Source organism: Megascapheus bottae, chromosome 4 (assembly GCF_031878675.1).
Source record: "Megascapheus bottae isolate mThoBot1 chromosome 4, mThoBot2.hap1, whole genome shotgun sequence".
NCBI classification, from domain to species: Eukaryota; Metazoa; Chordata; class Mammalia; order Rodentia; family Geomyidae; genus Megascapheus; species Megascapheus bottae.
Window position 1 is genome coordinate 77997426 of NC_143512.1, and position 20272 is coordinate 78017697.

General features: G+C 39.3%; 1 protein-coding gene across 1 annotated transcript in view; it reads right to left on the reverse strand.

Moving 5' to 3' along the window:
* Positions 1–20272, reverse strand: part of Trio (trio Rho guanine nucleotide exchange factor) — a 289249-nt gene that overhangs the window by 172266 nt on the left and 96711 nt on the right. The window contains exons 4-9 of the mRNA XM_090332122.1: positions 17510–17702; positions 14692–15204; positions 13000–13122; positions 9554–9745; positions 4826–4957; positions 1778–2008 (exon numbers count right to left, since the gene is read on the reverse strand). Of these exons, the coding sequence (XP_090188248.1) occupies positions 1778–2008; positions 4826–4957; positions 9554–9745; positions 13000–13122; positions 14692–15204; positions 17510–17702 (1384 nt within the window). The remainder of the gene's footprint in view (positions 1–1777; positions 2009–4825; positions 4958–9553; positions 9746–12999; positions 13123–14691; positions 15205–17509; positions 17703–20272) is intronic.

Consider the following 20272-nt stretch of genomic DNA (forward strand, 5'->3'; position numbering starts at 1 on the left):
TTCAAGTATTTCTCCACAGACATTTATTTATTTATTTATTTATTTATTTTGGCCAGTCTTGGGCTTGAGCTCAGGGCCTGAGCACTGTCCTTGGAATTTCTCAAGGCTAGAGCTCTACCACTTGAGCTTTTGCACCACTTCTGGCTTTTTTTGATTTTAACATTCTACTGTTCAAGTGTTTGCTTTGAGTAATTTTACAGGTTGGTTTCTCTTTGCTCAAGGCAACGGAACAATTTCCTATTTGCAGAACAGGTCCAAACCATTCCAGACAATTAATCAAGAAGAAACATTTCCCTAATGAGCACTATTTTCTATGGAATACTAATAAGGCTACATTTTTACATTTGTATGGTATCTTCTGCTGACATTCAACCTAACATAATATCCTATCCTATTCTTTCTTTTTTTTTTTTCCCTATCCTTTTTACTGAATTTCTTTTGCTTACGGCAAGAATTCTACCACTTGAGTCACAGTATCACTTCTGGCTTTTTTGAGTAATTTGTTAGAGATAAGAGTTTCACAGAGTTTCCTGCCTGGGCTGGCGTCAAACGACAATCCTCAGATTTCAGTGTCCTGAGTAGCTAGATTACAGGTGTGAGCCTCTGGCACCAGGCTGAACTCCTATTCTTGAGGAAGGAAAAACACTTCCTTAAAGAACTGGCCCTCATAATTATCATGATTACCTTTCCACATGTTGGCTATTTTTAAATTTAAGTGCCAGATTAGTACTCCTCAGCCTTTTCCCCAAAGATTTTTCTCCTTGTGTTATCCTCTGCTCTGCACCATCCAGTGACGCAGTCCTAAGCCATCAAGTACCCCCACAGGAAAGGAGATGAGTCCTGCTCAGAGAATATATAGGTTATTTCATTATGCTTAATCCAAGAGACATCAAGAAGGTGAGGAAAAACCTTTTCATAATTATAGTTAGGATGTTAACATTCCTTGTTTGAGTAACTCATAAATGTAAGTATTCCTGTTCTTCAGCCTTGCAAGTTCCATTCTCTCACTCTCTTCTTTCCTTCTCTACATTCTTTCTCTGGCAGATAGCTTCTTCTTGGACTGAAAAAAGACATACCTAAGAAGCTTGAGTAGTATCAAAACAATCATTCCTAAAGTATTTCCCATACATAATCCTCAGAGAACTCAAAAAATAGCACTATAAACAAAGAATAGCATATGAAAATCACAAATTACAGGACCATTAAAAAGACTCTAAACTATAGACTTAACTAATTAAAAGGAGAATGTGTTCACCAAAACACAACATTTTCCCAAACCCCATTGATTCAGATGATTCTAGAAAGTTGTAATCTGAGATTCAAATACCGGAACTATGCACAAATCGCTGTGGGTGCAGACCAACTTCCTGGATCTCATGCCACACCCCTGCATACCCACAGCTCTTTGTCCCCAGAACTGACATCTTACACCTTATGTTCTTTCCATTTTAGGATAAGGATGTAACTATTACTTTATCACTGAAGCCGTAATGCATTTTACAGGATCCCACAGGCTTTACTCCATAAAACCTTCTCTAATAAGGTCATATGTTGCCTGAGAATCTGGACTTACTCTTATTTTATACCACTGTCACCTAGAAACAGTCATAATTCCATGACCACTTGCTAAACAGCTACTGTGTATCAAAAAGTGAACTATCTACCAAACAGAAACAAAAACATCATTAACTCACTGTTTAATTGGAAAGCAGACAAATTTTAATTTTAGAGCTGCTGACTATGAAGAAGAGTACAACAGGGCTATCTATGCACTGACCTGCTGCACATCTTGCTGGAAAACACAGAGTTGCAGCCGCTGGTGGAGTCGGACCTTGCGGTGTTGCCAGATGTTCTCAAGTTGCCGCTGGTGGTGCAGCACTTCGTGAATGACGTCCAGGACGTGATGGACAGCCTTGGAGTAGTTGGCAGAGGCTGTTAGGGAATCAGAGCTGCCAGGAGTTAAGGGCCGCTGCAGCTTGTCAAGGAGTGACTTCCCATCTTGGCTCACCTGCCAGCAAGGTAAATGAGCATTTACTTAAGATATACTACTTTCGTCAGGATGGGCTGCAGAAACTATACTTCAGTGTGCATGTGTATGCACTGTACACACATATGTACACGTACACACACACACACACATATACACACACACACATATACATACACCTTCTTGATCCATTCTTCCACTGAGATGTATCTGGTTTGATTCCATATCTTAGCAAATAATGCTGCAATGATCATGGTTGTGCCTGTGGCATTTGAGTGCTTTGGTGACAACAAAAGACCCTTTCATTGCTGTTTGTTAATTTTCAGAGGGTAGAACTTTGCTTAATATCTTTATATCCCCTCAACAGACACTCCCCACCACCTTCCACCACTATGAGTAGTGTGGCGTTTCTAATCAGTTATAGTATCTGTTATTGAGACCAGATAAACAATTTCAAAGAAAGAAAGAATGATTGAATGTTGATCAGATTACTCCATTCTTAGAAGAAGGATATTAATGAACTCACATGGAAGCCTTTGGTAAACTCTGTGACGGCCAGGATCCAGTTGTCATTTTGTATTGGTGGTTTAAGACCCAAAATAATGGCTTAAAGTAAAAGAACTTTAGCATTCCAGGGCTAGTATAGTAACTGTGCTGTTAAGAAGATCTTTAGTGCATTCCACTGCCTTGTTTAGCTTGATGGACTATTTCCTTTAAAATTACTTGTAGTTGTAAATACCTGCCGAAACTCCTTCTGCCTTGACAGCAGTTAAAGACTTTAACTTAAAGACTCTTTCTTCCCATCAAGTAGCTCTGAATTATTAGTATCTTAAAATTTAAACAGAATAAAATATACCACAGGTAAATATTAATTCATATGGCAAGATGTTCCAATTTTATGGAACACAGTTTGGTGGTGACCACTAAAATTCTATGCTTAGCTAGATGTGTTGATGACAACAGGCGTACTCCACTGGCCAGTTCAGCAGGAAGGTGAGATTGGTCAGGGTCAAGGTGATACAGGGTATACTCTGCATTTTCTCAGTTGGTCACATATACAGAGATTTTAACCAGTTCCTGAAAGCTAACATCCTGTGAATGAAAGCTATTCAATCTCATCTTGGTCTGGTAGGGATGTGTAGACAGCTGTAAGCCTACCACTGCAATCAAAGAAGAGCTCCACAGAAAGAGAGTCATATAAGTAGATGAGTAAGGTTTTATTACATGAGCACATAATGAAGTCATTCACTTTCTGTATAATAGGTTGGAATGAACTGTTGCAAAGATGGGACACTAGGGAAAAGAACTTAATGATTTTTAGAACTTGCATAATCCTCATGAATCAATGTGATAAACATTAGAAATCCATTCAATTATCAATTATACTATAAAAGATTGTCATCTATATAAACAGTTCCTAACAATTGAGTCCACCAAATTAGCTAAGAAACACTGTGTGTAAAATTCAGGAACAATACCAAGTTGATAATGCTAACAGGTGAGTCTTGCTAGGCTAAGAGTTGGCTAGAAAAACTATTATCAACTGTCATGGGAAAGAGGACAAACCACATTATGAAGCAAATATGGTAGTTTTCATGCCCACTTAACCCACAGCCATGAGGATGAAAAGACTGGTAGACTGATATTCAAGGGCATGAAAGTAGTAGCTGGACAGTGAAGCACAAGAACTGCTACACTAAAATACACGAAGACCCAGGTTCGATTCCTTGGTAGCATATACATAAAAAAAAGGTGAAAGTGGTGCTGAGGCTCAAGTGGTAGAGCTCTCACCTTGAGAAAGCTCAAGGACAGTGCTCAGGCCCTGAGTTCAAGCCAGGACTGGCAAAAAAAAAAAAAAATAGAAAGAAAAAAGAAAAAATGGTAGGACAAAGGGCGAACCAATTCAACAGTGATACTCACTAGATGTTATGTTAAACGAACTTTACAGCTTAGGGGAAGAAAGGGAAGTCAAGAGGGGGAAAGTGGGCAAAAATGGGTGAGGAGTTAACACTGTTCAAAAAGAAATGCACTCATTACCTTATGTAACTGTAACCCCTCAGTATATCACCTTTATAGTAAAATTTAATCAATTAATTGTTTATTTTTGCGAGGGAGGGAGAGAGAGAGAGAGAAGGAGGGAGGGAGAGAGGGAGGGAGGGAGGGAGGGAGGGAGGGAGGGAGGGAGGGAGGGAGGGAGGGAGGGAGGGAGGGAGGGAGAGAGAAAGAGAGAGAGAGAGAGAGAGAGAGAGAGAGAGAGAGGGAGTGAGTGAGTGTATGTGGTGTGGGGGGAGGAAGAAGGAGGGAAGGAAAGACAGACAGACAGACACACAGACAGACAGACAGAGGCAAGGGGGAGCTGGTACTGGGGCTTGAACTCATGGCCTAGGTGCTGTCCCTTAGCTTTTCTGCTCAAAGCTGGTGCTCTACCACTTGAGCCACAGCTCCACTTCTGACTTTTCTGATGATTAACTGGAGATAAGAGTCTCAAGGACTTTGTTTGCTACTGGCTTTGAAGGTTATCCTCAGATCTCAGCCTCCTGAGGAGCTAGGATTACATGCATGAGTCACCAGTACCTAGCTAGGTTGTTTTATTGAGCAGAAAAAAATGTAATCCTTCAAATCTACAAAAGTCACAGGGCTATGGAAAGTCTGCTAGCTAGTGGCCTACTATCCAGCTCGACTCCAAAAGTACACAATCAGAAGTTCAAATGCTGGTGGTTACACTGCTATCTGTATTGGTATCCTTAGGCTTTCCTGAACCAGTCCAAACTGATAGTTCAGATTCTACTGCAAAAAACACTTCTGCCCTGTAATCTGAGTAAAACTGAACTTTCTTACCTCAGAATAAGCGAGAGTGATGTGCTCATAGATCCCCTGATGATGATGAATGGCATCTTCCAGATCCTGCAGCTCAGAGGGAAGGTCTACCTCTCCGCAGGCTTTACACCAGGAGTCCACGTTGCTCATATACTTGAGGGTTAAAAAAAGTAATAATGATCTTTTCTATCAAAGTGTCACTAAGTCGAAATGACAATTTGAAACATGGATTTGAAAAATTAGGGTAGGTGAGAAATGTGTAAGAAGGTAACACCAATGGATCGCCATTTCAAGTGGCAATGATACAAATTCCTGAACATGATATGCACTTGACCTCAAAGATCAGGCAGGACTGGGGAAGGCTGAGGAAGGTACATTTTAATGAAAGTTTCAGATTTTTGCTGCCTTGCCTCTGGGCATATCCCTGGAGCAAGACTGTCCTGCACTTTGGCTTCCTGACCAACGTCTCCAATTCATGCCTGAATCTGTATTTCCACCTATCTTATATTCAATAATGGCAGATGTCAAAAAGAACTCTTGTTTATGTCTCAACACCAAGAGGGGCCTTACTTTTCCTTTTGTAAAACAGAAATGACTAAGGTATCTAAAACCACTTACCTAATCTTAGGAAGTCCAGCCAGCCCATTTTTCTTAGCCTTTCAAGAGGAAATTACCACAGAAATTAAGGGGAGTGGCGAAAAGGCAGCCTAAGCTGGTACCTCATAAAGGCTTAAAATCAATAGTGAATAAATCGCTACCAAATTTCCTGGGGAGTTGCTATGGGAATCCTTTAACGTTAAGTGTCAAAGGCAAGTGTCAAGCCCAAATAGGAGCTAAATAAGCAAAACAGCAACACATTTTCCTGAGTTTTAACCTCTTTTACTCTAATTCCTTTCATATTCTTACTGCAGAGGGTACACACTAGATGGCTATTTTTAAAGGCAATACTTTAAAATAGTCCTGACAGGAAAGGAGGAATACTATATTTTTCTTAAAATGTAACAGGGGTTGGGAGCTGCAGGCATAGCTGAAGCAGTAGCACATCTGCCTAGCAAGTGCAAAGACCAGAGTTCAAATACCAATATAGTCACTCCTTCCAAAAAAAAGTAATGAGTAATTTCCCTATAACTTATGGTATTTTGCAGGATCTTAAACAGGATAATAATCCAATAATTGTTTCAAAAATACCTTTAATACTAATATTGGCCTAGAAAAATAACTATGCAAGCTGCAGGGCCTAAAGTCAAGTGCACATAACATGAACTGTTACCAAAAGCAGGCAGTTTCTGATGACTAAAAGTATACCAAACCACCACAAATTCCAGGGAATATTTTTAGTACTGTGTATCACTGAGGAAGTAGTAATACCCTTAGGAATTGGAAGTAGTAATAAAATCACCTCACATCTTTCCTACATATATTCACAAATGACTACTTAGTCCTAATGGTTGCTTGGTTAGTATTTTATCAATGTCAATCAAGTCAGGATGAACAGCTCTAAGTATTCTTGAGCTCTATTTCATGTTCTCTTCTTCCTTTACTTCATTCAATACCCTTTTAAAAAACATGAATTGACTGAAGTTAATCCTTATATTAAAATATCAAGCTCATGATGACATTACAAGCTACCTGTAAAGAGTTTATACCTTTACAAAAGACTCTAAAACTTCCCCTTTTATACTATCTAATCAAAGAAGTTTCTACTCTCTCATAAATTCTCCTATACCAACTGATCAGGAAAGAGTACAGCTCCCTACCCTCTGTTCTAATTGACACTATAAAATAGTTATTTCTGCAAAAATTGGTGCCATAGTTTTGTCTTCTATGAGCTAGCAGGTAGGCACTGCAATTCAGTATGCACAAACACCTGGAGTACATCCCTATCACACAAGAAAGGAGAGATGATTATACTGGGCAAAACCATGACTGTTTTGCCAAGCATTCACAAAGGCCGGGTTCGATTTCTTGATACTACATACACAGAAAAAACAGGAACTGGTGCTGAGGCTCAAGTGGTAGAGCTCTAGCCTTGAGAAATTCAAAGGACAGTGCTCAGGCCCTGAGCTCAAGCCCACAACTGCCCCCCCCCCCCCGCCAAAAAAAAGTGTTGCTGAATAAAAAATAAAAGCAATTTGGGTCACACACATAGCAAAATTAAGGCAAGCAAGTAAGGGAAGAGGGACTGAGATACATAGTCTTACAAGAGGAGACCTTCAATAATTAATTAGCAGATTGATTTTCTGTAGGCATTAACTCTATTGCTCTCCACAGGGGCTCAGCTCTCCTGCCTATTCTTCCTTCCTCAAAAGACCAGAGAATTTCATTGCCACAGCTTTTTCAATCCCATTTCTTCTTGGTCCTCCACCATGAACTTTAAACATATCTACTGAAAAGGGATTTCTCCTCTTTGGAAAAATTGAATTGGCTAAAAGGTACATGTGTGAACATACACACACACAGACAAACACGCAAATGCAAACTTCAGAGCACCTCATGATTCATTTCATTTTCTATTATAATTTCTAGAGATTATCATCTGCTTTTCTTCTTTTCTTTCTTTTCTTTTTTTTTTTTTTGCCAATCCTGGGACTTGAACTCAGAGCCTGAGCACTATCCTTGGGCTTTTTCCTCAAGGCTAGAGCTTTACCACTTAAGCCACAGCACCATTTCTGGCTCTTTCTATGTATGTGGTACCGAGGAATCAAACCCAGGTCTTCATGCGTGCTAGGCAAGCACTCTACCACTAGGCCAAACTCCTGGCCCTGCTTTTCTTCTTTGTCTCATCATTCCTACTACATTAGGGGATGCCCACTGCCCAGAATATCCTAGGGCAGATGAAGCATTTCTACACATGCATCCTGAATTTCAATCTGACAGCTCCACTGAAGAAACATGGGAGAGGCAAGTTCAGTTTAAGCCTAAATTGTTTACTATGAATATACTATTCTTGCTTCTTTTATCCAAATTCCTTCCTATTCCATAAGAGAATTTTATTTTTACCACCATAAGCCAAAAATTGGAGATCTTCTCTGAATAAAAGTTTTCAAGAAAAAAGTACATTTACAAGGTGACATAAGGTTAAATGGGAACTATCATGCTTCAGAAAGTCAAAATGGAAAATAAAGTATTATTTTCTTGTGAACTTCACCAAACACAGAACAAGTTATCCAAAATTCTTTTTTTCTTTTGGTTGGTTGTCAGGCTTGAATTCTGGACCTGGGCGCCGTCCCTAAGCTCTTTCAGTTCAAGGCTAGTGCTTTTCTGCTTTGAGCTACAGCACTACTTCCAGTTTTCTGGTGGTTAATTGGAGATAAGACTCTCAAAGCCTTTCATGCCAGGCCTGGCCTTGAACCATGATCCTCAGATCTCAGCCTCCTTAGTGGGTAAGATTACAGGCTTCACATGTTTATTATATATAACTATCATGTATAAGTAATTTCATAGTAGAAGTTACTTTTGTTATGGAAAGTGAAATTTTGTAAGAATATTAATATAAATATAAGTGTTTCAATTGCCAATTAATATTCCAGCTCTGGGAACAAGGGTAAATCATTCTCCACATAGACTATTACAACAGTTCATTCACCTTACTAGGTTAACTGAAGGTTGAAATGAAATTTTGAGTTAAAAGCTATGCAAAGTGTTAAAGAACTACACAACTTACTGTTTGTTGCCTTATTTTTGGCTCTTATCAAGTATAGAAAACCCTTCAAGTCACAGACCTACAAAATAATCAGACTTCTGTAGGCACATTCTGAACAAACTGCATGGATGGAAATGTGTGTCTGTGCAATCTAACAGAATACCCATCCAACAGGAAAACCTGAAAGTCTTCACTTCAGCTTCTATATGTTGCTATTTTTCTATGTACCAAACTAGTTTCCTCTCTTGTTTCATACTTTAAAGGTTTCTAGAGCAGAGCCTCCTCCTGAGGTCTCTGTTGTCTTGCACAATTTGACTACTCTGTTGAATTCCCAGGCAAGCTCACCTCTATTTCACCTAAAGTGACAATTTCACTCTTCAGCAGGGACTGATTTTAGATCAAAGACAATTTACTACCTTAGAAGCATCAGTACAAATCACTATGAAAGCATTCTCTGCCTCAAAACTACCCAAAGAACTATATCAATTTTTCCTTTTAAAAAATTAACCATTTCCCTCTCCCCCTAGGTCTTCCTAAGTCATCTATGTTGTGAAAAGGCAGCTTCCAACGATTAAGTCTGAGTCACGACAATCTCTACTACTGCCTCCACAGTGGATGTGTTTAAGCAAGTTTGCTAGAGTGGAGACGTATGTAGGTGTTGGGGAGTGTCAACTGCATGCATTACACTTCCTTAACAAGACACTCTGAAACAGCAATTGAAGATAACATAAAGTTAGCATCTATGTAATTTATTAAATGTGTGCACAAAAACCTTCAGGTATTTAGGGGCCAGGAGCATGGCCTAATGGTAGAGTGCTTGCTTAGCTTGCACCAAGTCCTGGGTTTGATTCTTCCATATCACATACACAGAAAAAGCCAGAAATGGTGCTGTGGCTCAAGTAGCAGAGCACTAGCCTTGATCAAAAGCCCAAGGACAGTGCTCAGGCCCTTAGTTAGTTCAAGCCCCAGGACTGGCAAAAACAAAACGAACAAAAACAAGACAAAAGAAAAAACAACAACAACAGGTATTTGCAGTACATTTCAAAATTCCAGGAGAAGCCAATTATCTGGCTGCTACTCTGTGGTCTGTGGTTCCAGGCACTGACCTTTTCTGCCTTCTGGTGGAAAATGGAAGACATGTCCAGCAAGGTACTGCGCTCATCCAGGGCTGCGGCAAATGCCTTCCACTCCTGTTCTAGTTGATTTGCAATCTGCTTGATCTGTTGAGAGGCATAGTGGCCAGATTCCACCAAGCGATTGGCCACTGACATTATTCTGTTTATATTTACATACACGTTCTGCAAAAGAAGTAGAAAAGAGTCTACTAGGGGAATGTGAAGAGAATTTTTTTCTAAGAAACCCAAACAGCACTTTATTAAATGGCCTACTAAAAGTTATACTATTTTTAGCAGTAAAATCCCCTAGTATACTATATTACATTTGCTGTCAGGATTTCCATAATCCCTAAATACTGGTTCCAATTTCTATTTTTAAACCTGTAAAATTACAAAACAATTAACAGAGAGGCAAAATTATAAATCAAAAATCAATCAAATACACTAGTTGGTATGTACACAAATACACTATTATTCAGGCCTTAGCTTCTAAACCTGTTAAAGAAGTCAGGTGGCAAAACTACTAAAAGTCATGCAGAACTGAAGACACCTGAAACTTCAATTTTAACTTGAACCCAGAAACCAAAAGATATGTACCTAAGGCTATTTGTGTGCAAATAAACTCTCCATTTTGCATAAGCCCAAAACAGCTTTTGCCAATGGAAAGCCTCCAAATCTAATTTCTCTCAGGGTTATGAAGTACAATCATAACAATGTCATGTTATACTTTAAATAAGACTTTTCTACTGTTAAAATTCTTTAAGTTCATCAGCTTACTGTAAAAATAATGGTAGAGAACTTTTAAAAATACCAACAAAAACTACTTTTTTCATTTTATAAAATATATTTCCTTATGAAATTTCCCTTTCTGCTTTCAATTTTCCCTAGATTCAGTATTACATCCAGACTAGTAGAAGGAAGATAGAGGAGTTGGCATACTCTCAACAAATCCCCAGTTATTCTTCACATATTTATTTTGAATTCACTATTGCCACACTGCTTCTGTCTGTGCACTCTCAAAACAGTAGTAACATCTTTAGCTCCTTTTACCCTAATCTAATTACCCAATCTGTCCAAATTTTTATATTTCTTCCCTTCCTACCCTTGTCATGGCATCACTATGCTGCTGCCTTGCAGGTGACACTATGATAGCCTCTTCCCTGCCCCGTGGGTGTCTACAGCCCAGACAAAATGACCAAAAGACCTCTCTTCATACCTTCTCTATTCATCCTTTCTTTCTGTCTCAGACCTTGTCTGGGACTCAAAGCTGTAAGACTCTAGGGTGAGTTACTTCTCTGGGCTGCATCTAAAGACTAGATAGCAGCAACAGATCTAGCCCTGAGAGGAGAGAGGATGCTTTGTTTAGTTGTGAGTCAAGGCCATACTTGGTGGATAGGAAATTCTCTGACTTGTGTTCTAAATACTATCCTCTGCGTTAAAAGTGGTGAACAGTTTGAATCTGCAACATCTCAAAAAGGCTCTTGAGTGTTAAAAGCTTGCCCCTTTTCCTCCACTCTTGTTGGTGCTATGGGAAGATGGTAGACACTAAGAGATGGGACCTAACTCAAGGAAATAGGTCATTAATGGATTACCCTGAGGGATATACTGGAACTCCTACATTCCTCTCTCCCCTTTTCTCTTCTTTTGCTTCCCTACAAGCAAAATGAGGTGAATACATTTGTCCTGCTCCCTGCCAGAATGATTTTGCTTCCCCACCAGCCTAAGTGACACAACAGACCCACAAGAGACCTAAGTGACTACTGCGTGAAACCTATCAAACTGTTGACATAAAATACACCTTTCTTCTTTTCAAGTTGTTTATCTCAGGCATTCTGTCAGCATTCAGAAAAGCTAACACATAATACTGATCCTAAGCATTGACAGTTGACTAGATTTGCTAATGTTGACTGCTCTGAATCTTTCAGAACAAAAGCTAATCAAAATGATCTTTTAGAAGAGCACATGAAGACACTCTCAGGATATGGAGAGGGGCAGTTCCAGTCTGTTCAGATAGCTCTCATTCAAACCGAGGTTCTATTATAGACTCCAATATTACTTTTATACCAGTCTATACATTACACACTTTCCATCTCTCCATTACTTATAGCAAACATAAAGGGGCACGGCAGCCCACAGCCTATTCACAGATAGGTTAATGTGCAAATTCTTATTAAAATACCTATATGTTGTTATCAACATACCTCTTATAAGTACTTGCTATGGTAGAACAACATTTTTTGGTCTCTAAATATAGCTGTTTAAAAGACTGTCTTTTTTATATACTGGTATTTTTATTTTTTCAAAATAAATTTTAGGGACTGCAAATATGGCTTAGTAGCAGAGTGCTTGTCTAGCATGCATGAAGTCTTGGGTTCAATTCCTCAATACCAACATAAACAGAAAAAGCCAGAAGTAGTGGAGGCTCAAGTGGAAAAGTACTAACTTTGAGCAAAAGAAGCTCAGGGACAGCATGCAGGCCCTGAGCTCAAGCCCCAGGACTGGCAGAATTAATTAAAATGTTGCAGACATCAGGAGAAAAGCTGTTCATTAACAGGCCTTATTTTGCATAAATAAATGTCATGGACAGCTGCTAAAGACTCATGGAGGTACTCATAATTAAGAGCAGTACTAGTAAAGAAATGTCCCCCAATTGTCATCCAACACAGTACAGTGCTCCCTTATTCATTCTAATTCAAATTCTTTTGTTTTCTGTTGTTATTGTTGTGTGTATGAGTACTGAGGCTTGGACTCCAGCCGTAAGCTCATTGTTCATAGCTAGTACTTTGGCCATTCCTTCAGTTTAGGTTGTCTACTGGCTAGTTGGAAATAAAAGTCTCTCAGATTTGTCTGTCCTGGCTGATTTCAAACGACCTGGATCTGCAAATATCAGCCTTCTAAGTAGCTATGATTCCAAGAGTAAGCTATTGGTTCTGGGCTTCTAATTAAAATTTTAACTTGGCAAAGCAATAGCAATGTGTTGTAAAAAAAAAATAAGATAAACAAAAAATATTTAAATCTAAGAAAAGGGAATGGGGTAGGGAAAGAAATACTTCATATTTTTAGGAGTTTCTTGACTGCCTTAGCTTCACTTTTATTATATCGACACTATCACAGGTAATAACACCTTTTATAGAGTACTCAGTTTATGTCACACATCACACTTATTGTTTACAAAAGCAGAGTAAATGATATAATACCATGGCAATGTATAATAGTAACCCCATTTCACAATTAGGCAATTGAGGGTCAAAGATGTTAAACAGTCTGTCAATGTCCTAGTAAACAGAAGACTTACAATTAAAACCCTGCAGATCCACAGTCACTCTGCAGGCCACATGCTGCCTCTGTGAGGGCACCAGGACTTGAGCTTCTACATGCCATCTGTGTGCTAAAACTTTTCACATGGCCAGTATCCGCCTGGTCTAACCATAGCTTACCATACAGTTCATAGCAAAGTGATTGTGCTGCGTCTGAAGCTCCATTGCATGAGGATGGCTGGTCCCAATCTCTGTGTAGCTGTTTAGAAACAGGCCTTTGTTGTGTGTGATCCAGTCAAACATCTACCAGAAGGAAAAAGACAACCTGCAATCACTGCAGAAGAGAGAAACAGCTGATGGTGCCCAGACATTAAAGAGAGTCTTACTTCTACTGACAACTCCTAGGTGTCTAGACTCACAAGTATCTATATTACTTAGAAGAAGTCAGTGGTTCCAGAACTTTCAGGATCTACAAGAAAATCTTATCTAATGAGCAGGAATTAAGAAGCAGATAAAACCTCTGGGGTCACGAAAAATCCCTGCCTTCCTTCAACAGCAGTGGGCCTCTGCCATCAGAACTGTTTCACGTACTACCCTTTTCTCAAACTGAAAACCATAGGTGAAATTGGATTGTCTCTAGATCTTTGGCTGGGCTTGGTTCTGCTCATAGATTACTGAAGGAGTATACTGTACTAAAATATTGTACCTTTCATTGCAACAACTATGAAAAAGCCTGAGCACATATAAATAATTGACCAAAAAAGATTAAAGGACTTTTGGATTTTTAACAATGACCTTCCTTTTACTGCTTAAGACAGTTATTACTTGGGTAAGAATATCAATTAAGTTTAAAAAGGAAGGCTAGCATGTGTAAGGTCAGCCCTGGGCTTTGACCTCCTGCACCATCAAAACAGTGGAAAAGATTTCCAAGAAAAATAGCTAAGAAAAATGGTAACAAGCTTAATGGTCAATTAGCTTAACTGCAGTGTCTTGAACAGTCAGTGACAGTTTTTGTAGTAATATTCTAGAATCTTTCACAAAACACAACTTCAGCTAAATTACATTAATAGAAAACAAACAATAATACTGAATTTTCAGTTCTCAACTGTTTATATAGCCTTTTATATTCTATATCAAAGATTTTTTTAATAGAGAGACTCCAATTGACCACTAAAGAAAGCAAAAAAGTGGAGCTGTGACTCAAGTGGTAAAGTGTTAGCCTACCTCAGAGACAGCACAGAGGCCCTCAGTGCAAGCCCCAGGACTGGCACAAAAAAAAAAAAAAAAATGAATGAAGTCACTCATGTTTGTGGCTTGTAATTTATTCTTGTTCTCAAGAGTCCTGTTTTTACAATGCACAGAATGCACCAGACAGTAGCTATTCAGAATACACTTCAACCAGTTAGTTGTCTGGTATGTAAGAGTAAAACAAGAAGACATAGTAATACATTTCTACCCAGAAAACTTATAGTGATTACTCAGTTTTTATTTTAAAAGCACAAATATAGGCTCAAATGGGGTTTCACCACTGGTTTTTTATGACAGGAAGTGCAACTACTAGTAAAATGCATACAGTTACTGCTGTCAATAGCTCAATCCTATGAAATTTTCATTCACTCTTTGAACTGTGGGCATTTATGTATCCAACCATCGGTAATTTAAGCTCAAAATTTCTAAATTAGCACTGTACTTCTCAAGAAAAGCTAGAAGCCAGATTTAATGATCCTTGTTGGTTTTAAGGGAAATAGGTAAGGATAGACTTGCCATTCACTTTCTCGGTTCCCCTGATCATTCTATCCTTGACTGACTAGGAATGTGGACTCGAGCTTGACTCGGTATTTCATTTTGTCATGTCTTTTTCCCCCTCTTTACCTTTTCAGCATCCTGTTCAAACAGTCTCAGCTGGAAACACTGGTCCAGCTTCAGTTTCCTCACATGCCACATCTGATGCAGATGCTGCCGAGTTGAGTGCAGCCTGTCCAGCATGGTAGACACCTTGGGCAAGAGGTTCTGCAAGTCTGCATTGCCCGACCCAGAGTTCTTTTTGGGAAAGCTATCACTGCTCTGAATCCTTTGAAGCAGTTTCTGTCCCTCCAAATCCAAGTCCTCAATTGGGGCCTTAATCACCTTCTTCTTCAACTGAGAATGTTCCTCAATCATATTCCGAGCACCCTCTAGGTCCTGAGGCAGCTCTTTCTTAGCAAGGATGTCCTGCAGTTCCTCCAGCCGGGACAGCATGTGGGTTGCATTGCTAATATAGTCTTCAAAAGCCACTCTGATTTCAATCCATTCTTCATGGTTGTATTCTAGGCAGCCATCAAACTCAGGAGTTAGCTGAGAAGGATCAACCACTTTGGTAAGGCCTTCTAAGGAGACCATATTTGTCTTAAGAAAAAGAAAATTACATATGAGAAATTGAACCAGTTTTATATGGTCTTAACATGTTATAATTTGTAGTACCTAATTACAGATTTCCAAAGTCAAAATGATTTACTTGCAGAAAATACAGTATACTTGTTTCTGGTCCCAAAAAACAAAACATGGATGAGAAAAATATTATCAGTACAATGAAAATTAAATTTATTACAGACATATATATCTGCTAGCTAGAATCATAGAATCATTAGATTTCTGTCCAAAAGTTTAAAGGTTAACTTACTTTCTTAGGGTTACTTAAACCAAAAAATATTTTAAACTAAAAAGGCAGAGCAGACAGCTCAGAAGTTTCCCTTTCATCAGTGCATTCTTCTGTCCACTTTTTCCCATATCCACCACTTGGAATTTCATCTCTAGTACAATATACAGGCTCTTTTTAGCGGCCATCAAACTAATGTCTTGGCTACAAACACTGAAAACATGTTTAAACATACTTATATGTGAGCTGCTTAATAAATGATAAATGCTATTCCAATCAAGTTTCTTAATATTCATCTTGTGCTTCCCTACTTCTGATCAAGGAGCAGAGGATGAGACATGAATAACATTTCCAAAATATAGGAGGGAAAAAAATCCCAGGAAAATAGTTGAAATTCTTTTCACAGGTCAAAAGCAAAAAGAAATTCTCATACATTGTAATGATCTGCTACAATTCTATTTAACAGTAATAAAACTTCAATCCATTATAGTCTAAGCAAAAATATCTTTACCTTATCCTATCAGAACGTGAAGTAGATTAGTACTCTTATTATGCCATAAGGAAAAGCATGGGGTAGGGGTGATAAAATTCAAAGACAGAAAAAGGAATGTAGCCTAGAACAAGTAAGTAAACGGAGAAAGGCTGGTATAACCCCTTTTCTATCACTATCAGCCCTCCACAAACTAGTATGTATGAACTGGCTGGCATAATCAAGACCAAAAGACATAGGGTTGGAAAGAGGAAGTACTTCTAACCAAACACAGTGCTGTCTACAATGCTACTGCAGGGTCATTCCTGTCTGTGTGCTCAACTCCATGGAGGCTCAGAGACAAGCTAGTAACCACATGACAACAACTAGTTCAGGAGAAAAATTGAGATATATACCTGTAAGAGCCCGGGGAAGAGTTCAAAATTAGAACACTAAAATACTTATATGACGAGTACAAACCATTCTTTTTATTTAAAACATTCATAATTAAATATAACACATTTCAAAGTCTCCACTTATGAAATAGCAAAGAATAAAGAAATTATCTTCCAAAATCACAGATTATCATGTAGGAACATAAGAATATACCTTTGTCTTTTACTAAACCCCCCCAGTGTAGTTTCAGATTTAAATTAAAATCAAACTCCAATTTCAGATAGAAATTAGAAAAAAAATACTTAGAATTTTAAGCAATACACATGAGAATACACTATCTTTACAAATACTGCATTATACCTTAATCTGAAGAATAATTTTTATGTATTTAATCTTGTGTAGGTTAAATTACATGTATTCAAACATTGGAATCTAATATTCAACCAGAGTTGTTATGAATAAATAAGCTATTCAACCAGAAATTGTTGTAATTTATTATTAGAAACTCATCTAATTTTATTATAGAATAGAGCATGAACCAAATTTCAAGCTGTTAGGCATACTTCCTCCCATAATCATCTTATTTAAACTGACCACATCAAACAAGTGTTCAGAACTGTAGTAGGTTAAGGAGAAGGGATTAGTAGCAGACAAGAAACTTAGCACTGAGGTCTGCTTTTTATAACCACCTAAAGGACAACAGGACTGAATTCAGGACTCTGCCTATCTTTTAAGGGAATATCTTCATTTTCATAACTGACATATTTTGCACATGAAATTACAGACCATTCTCCTATTATCAATGGCAGGATAAACTCAATCTCGTCCATGTTTTCCCTCAGGACATCTCTAATTGGGTTCTCCTCCCTGCCATCCTCTCATCTCTAATAATAAAGCAACCAGAAGCCTGTAGCCATGCAAAGCTTTGTGCTAAGCAACACAGTTGTCAAGTAAAGCAACAGGCTTTTCTTTCTATGGTATTTGCCACATTCTCAGCAGTCCAGAACCCTAATTCAAAGGGTCCTTCTGGAATAACGCAACTTTGTCATTGTATACACCAGTATGTAAACTGTGCAGGTTGTCTTCACTACATGGTTTAGGATCTGATATCATCCTAACACAGTGAGTATAGTAAGTTTTTAAAAAACCATGCCCATGGGTTTAGGCTCTTTCTCCACCAGGGAAGTTACCTCAAATTCAAATTTAGAACTGCCAAAATTTGTCCTCTGTTTCTGCCAGAAGTTGTCGGGCTTGATGATCAGTGCGACGTGGATGCAGCAAGGGAAGGACTCCTGCAGAATCTTCAGCAGGGGCTTGATGGAGTCCCACTTGGACCCTCGCATGTCCACAATCACTGTGAAGCCTCGTTTACAGACCTCTTCACTGTAGAAAAAGAAAGCAAGTGAACCCATCAACTTCTTCCTTTGCCACTCAACCTGTTCAGAGGACAGCTGAATGTCAAACGTGGCTTTCTCTACCGGCCTGATGCTCAGAGAACTGACCTCAAGAGCCAGAGAGCTACCATCTCACATGGGCAACTCAGTTCCAACTCACTCCTCCCTAGTAAAAATAAAATGAGACATGCATCTAGAACAATGACAGGTTCTAACAGGGTTCAACTTCGAAAACTTCTAGAATTCTAGTTCTCTATTTACAGTTTTATGTCCTGTTTTCTCTTTGGGCAAAAACCAACAATTACCACACTCAATTTTCAGGACTTTTGTGTATGAACTATTTGTGTATACAGTCCAGTGTAACTAATACAGTCAAAGATCCCTGGAAAGCACAAAGGGGTACTAACCTATGACGGTCCACGTTAGAAGCAGCAGTTACTCTAGGACTTCTAGAATCACAGGTACTGAAAATGGAACCACCCTGTGGCTAACAGCTGAGGGCTTTCCAGTATCTCACTTTTTACCCTGTGCCCTAATTCCAGGTCCTTGAATTAGCGCAGAAATACATTCCTAGTCTAGTCTATCACTCTTGAGGCTCCTGGCACTCTATGGCAGGCTCTGTGACAGCAAATAATCTAGTTCCAAAACAGCACTAAGACTGTGCTTGCCTTCTCCATTCATTTATAATGACAGCACATAAGCCACAGTCCCTGGCACAAATTAAGGCCACTCCAGGAGTCATTGTATTCTTCTTCTCCTAGTTCTTAGCAGTTAAATAGACAAATAAAAAGGCAGTGCCAACTGCCTGCAGTGTCCAACGCCTGCAGTTCTAACACTTCAGAAGCTGAGGTAGGCCTAGGAATTGAGACCAGCCTGGGCAACATAGTAAGATCTATCTCAAGAAAAAAAAAAAATGCTAATTTTAAATTTTCTTATATCTACTAACTACATATAATGAATGTCTTCAATAAAGATAAGACGATGGAGCCTGGGAGTTTGGCCTAGTGCTAGAGTGTTTGCATAGCATGCATGAAGACTCAGGTTCGAATCCTCAGTACCACATACACAGAAAAAGCTAGAAACAGGCCGGGTGTGGTGGCTCACGCCTGTAATCCTGGCTACTCAGGAGGCTGATTCAAAGGCAGCCTGGGCACTAAAGTCCATGAGACTCTTTTTTTTTTGCCAGTCCTGGGCTTGAGCTCAGGGCCTGAGCACTGTCCTTGGACTTTCTCAAGGCTAGAGCTCTACCACTTGAGCCTCAGCACCACTTCCGGCTTTTTTTTTTCTATATGTGGTACCGAGGAATCGAACTCGGGTCTTCCTGTATGCTAGGCAAGCACTTTAACCACTAGGCCAAACTCCCGGCCCCCATGAGACTCTTATCTCCAATTAACCACCAGAAAATGGGAAGTGGTGCTGTGGCTCCAGGGATAGGGCAGTAGCCTTGAGCTGAAGAGCTCAGAGACAATGCCCAGGCCCAAAGTTCAAGCCCTATGAATGACAAAAAGGGAAAAGGGGAGAGGGGAGAGGAGAGAGGGGAGAGGGGAGAGGGGAGAGGAGAGAAGGGAGAGGGGAGAGGGGAGAGGGGAGAGGGAGGAGAGGAAAAGGAGAGGAGAGGGAAATGGTGCTGTGGCTCAAGTGGTAGCACTCTAGCCTTGAGAAAGTCCAAGAATAGTGCTCAGGCCTTGAGTTCAAGCTCCAGGACTAGCAAAAAGAAAAAAAAAGAGAGATAGAGAGAGGAAAAAAAAATTGAAAGGAGCTACTCAGGAATATTTTCTAGGGCCAAATCATATGAAATACATGATTTAGAACAGTGACTAAGAAGTAAAGCCCTGAGTTCAAGCCCCAGGAATGGCCAAAAAAGAAAAAAAAAAAAGATTAAACAATGGAGATCAAGGAGTCCTTAAACAGGGTGAAAAATACATGATCTCACTATGTGGTAACTTCAAGGACACATATGAACATTCAGGACCTGGTTTCCAGGCTTCCACAGCTCAGGAATCCCCCTATTATAGGGTAGACTGACTCCAAAAGTTCACTCTGAGTGCTGATACCAATACTAGATATTAACCAGATGACTGCCTACAAGGTCTTGGAAACACAAGAGAGCCATGATGAAGACTCAGTGAAAACTAATATAACTGTACTGCAATGATGGGAAAGACACTTGACATTTTCTGCTTCATATAATTACTCCAAAAAGAAAAAAAAAAGTCTCAAGTAAGGCATTGACAATTCATACCTATAACTGTAACTACTAAGGATGCTAAGATCTGGAAGAGCATGGTTAGAAGCCAGCTTAGAAGAAAACTTCCTAAGACTCCATCTCCAACATAACAAAAAAAGCAGATCAGAAGTGTGGCTCACGAATTAGCTAAGCAAGCAAACAGCCCTGAGTTCAAACCTCATTACTAGCAGAAGAAAACAACAACAACAAAAATCCCAATTGCAACGTCGTATAAAGCTGGGATGAAAGGCCTGAGCCACCATGCCCAGATAAGCAGAACCTGTGGCCTATGGGTTAAGCGTACATTCAGTCACTGAATATTCTTATCTTCA